Source organism: Cyphomyrmex costatus, unplaced genomic scaffold (assembly GCF_001594065.2).
Source record: "Cyphomyrmex costatus isolate MS0001 unplaced genomic scaffold, Ccosl1.0 scaffold46, whole genome shotgun sequence".
Lineage (NCBI taxonomy): Eukaryota > Metazoa > Arthropoda > Insecta > Hymenoptera > Formicidae > Cyphomyrmex > Cyphomyrmex costatus.
In genome coordinates, this window is record NW_017278856.1 from 8,550 (window position 1) to 11,175 (window position 2,626).

At 36.3% G+C, this 2,626-nt stretch overlaps 1 protein-coding gene across 1 annotated transcript in view; it reads left to right on the forward strand.

Moving 5' to 3' along the window:
* LOC108777720 (histone-lysine N-methyltransferase SETMAR-like) overlaps positions 1 to 1,095 on the forward strand; it is a gene marked incomplete at its 5' end in the record, with an annotated part of 9,339 nt that extends 8,244 nt beyond the window's left edge. Inside the window, one exon of the mRNA XM_018544675.1 lies at positions 762 to 1,095. Coding sequence (XP_018400177.1) covers positions 762 to 1,095 — 334 coding nt within the window. The remainder of the gene's footprint in view (positions 1 to 761) is intronic.
* Between the last annotated feature and the right edge of the window lie 1,531 nt (positions 1,096 to 2,626).

The following is a 2,626-nucleotide window of genomic DNA, read 5'->3' on the forward strand; positions in this document are numbered from 1 at the left end:
AATTTGCACCTTGAATAAACTATCATTTACTTTTCGTGGTACATATTCAACATAGAAAATATACATAATATATGTTCACTTTGAACTGGCACATTTAGTAATATATCAGTTACTTTTCGTGGTAATATATTATGTTAGATAATATAATTTAAAGATTTTATATTATTAAGTTACATTATTAGATCTAGTAATATATCAGTTACTTTTCGTGGTAATGTATTATATTAGATAATATCATTTAAAGTATTAAAGGTTTAAATTATTAGGTTACATTATTAGATAATCATTTTAATTTAGAATGGTACAAATTTTTGTGGTCAATTTTCAAAGGTATACTTATTAGCATCAAAAATTAATAAATTTCTTGGTAATTTAATATGTGACATTACTATTCGAAGATCTGTTTATAAGATTGTATTTCAAGATCAAAAAAGGTGCGATTTGCAGAATTGAATACGTATATAAATTCACTTTAAATATTTATACATTAAAATTCGCTTTGATTGAAAATAGGTTTATTCCTTTTAACTGATTAATATTTGTAATTTTTATTTTCAAAACTAATGAAAAATAATACCATTTTTAATCGGCAAGTAAGTAGGAACCATTTCATGAATACAACATTTTTTATAATTCGTCCAAAGATTTTTTCAATTTGTTCATCCGTTTTTATAAATTCGGCTTTCCGCCATTTCGAACTCGAAATTATTGGAGGATTTATATTTCAAGATTAATAACCCTAAAAAGTCTTTACTTTTAAGCGAGAAAAATGAAGTTGCACAACGATTGGAGTCCTATGTCCGGGTTTTACTATGTTTCGACCCACTGTGTGCCGCCCCGAAGGCCGGCCTGCATCCGAAGAAGATTTTGCTATTCATATGGTGGGATTATCGTGGTGTGCTGTTTTATGAGCTGCTTCCTCAGGGAAAAACGATCGATTCGAAGGTCTACTACACGCAGCTAACGAAATTGAATCAAGCATTGCGACCGAAACGTCCAGAACTGGTCAATCGCAAAGGTGTCATATTCCACCATGACAACGCCAGACCCCACACCGCAATAATCACTCAGCAAAAATTAATGCAACTTGGCTAGGATGTTTGCCCCACCCACCGTATTCACCAGACCTTGCGCCATTCGACTACCACTTATTCCGGTCCCAGCAAAACTCCCTCAACGGGAAATCGTTCGCTGATCAGACAGCTGTGAAAACGTACCTCGACCGGTTTTTCGCTTCTAAGCCCCAGATCTTCTATGAGAGCGGAATAATAAAATTGTTGGAAAGATGGCAAGAGGTCATCAATAAAAACGGAGAATATATCATTGATTAAAATTCATCCAAAAAAAAGTTTTATTTTAGCCTTCAAAAACCGAACGAATATATTGATCCACCCATACATTTACTTCAAAACAAAATGAATGAACATATTAATTAAAATATGTCCATTGCTGGCTACTACTTTTTCCCATCTCTCAGAAAATTTTCGAATTCCATCTCGAAAAAATGACTCGTCTTTGGAATCGGTCATCTTTTGGAAAAACGGACCGAACTAATTTGTACTCACAATAATTGTAGAGTTCAATGGACTGATGACATGACAAAATTATTGGGTAATTATGCACTTTAAGTGACCCAGCTCCGATGACCTTGACCTTGACATATGTTGTCAAGGTCATGATTCTGAGCAACTTTGCTTTAATAACTAGGTGGCGGACTCTTATAGTTTTTGAGATATTAAGCATTGAAGTTATTTTCAACAGTAGTGAAACCTACTGTATTCGTGCGAAGCAACTCTTATTCCATCTCTTTTTCTGCGAATGAGCTCGCAACTTCCATGTCGCTTCATGTTGTAAAGTGTATGCGTGAATACAGTAGGTTCCGCCTCCCCCTGCGGGGGGGGGGGGGCTCCACTACTGTTAAAAATGACCTAACCCAACCCATTTAGTGGTGTATGGTAGTTGTCGCTTCGCTCAGGAAGTCGAAATTCTTGCGCAATAGTACAACCATAGAAGTATGTTCGCATAGAAAGTCACATGCCTGCACTACTGTGTATGGATTTCAACCTTCTACACGAAGCGAGATCTACCTCACACCACTAAATGGGTTGGGTTAGGTTATTTTTAACAGTCGTAGAGCCCCCCCCCGCAGGAGGGGCGGAACCCACCGCATCCATGCATACACTTCGCAACATTCAGTACTTTACAAACAAAGTAGATGTTTCCCATTTTCTAGATATTTACCGGAAAGACATATTATACGAAATTAGACTTTTAGGTCTAAGTATCTCAGAAACTATAAGAGACCGCTGCCTAGTTGTTAAGGCAAAGTTGCTCAGAATCATGACCTTGACAACATATGTCAAGGTCAAGGTCATCGAAGCTGGGTCCCCTAAATTACCAAAAATATTGCTGCTTCTGTGAACATCCATGGATATAACTTGATTGCTGACAATTGTTACATTAAATGGACCAGTAGAAAAAAAAATACGAAACAATTAAAGATGCAAAGAAACAAACTGGTACAGCATAGAGATCCTCAAGTAAGAGATGCGCGAACTTCGAGCATTCGTAAGAACATGGCGACCTTCATGTCATATATGTGTCATATGTGTGTCATATGTGTGTC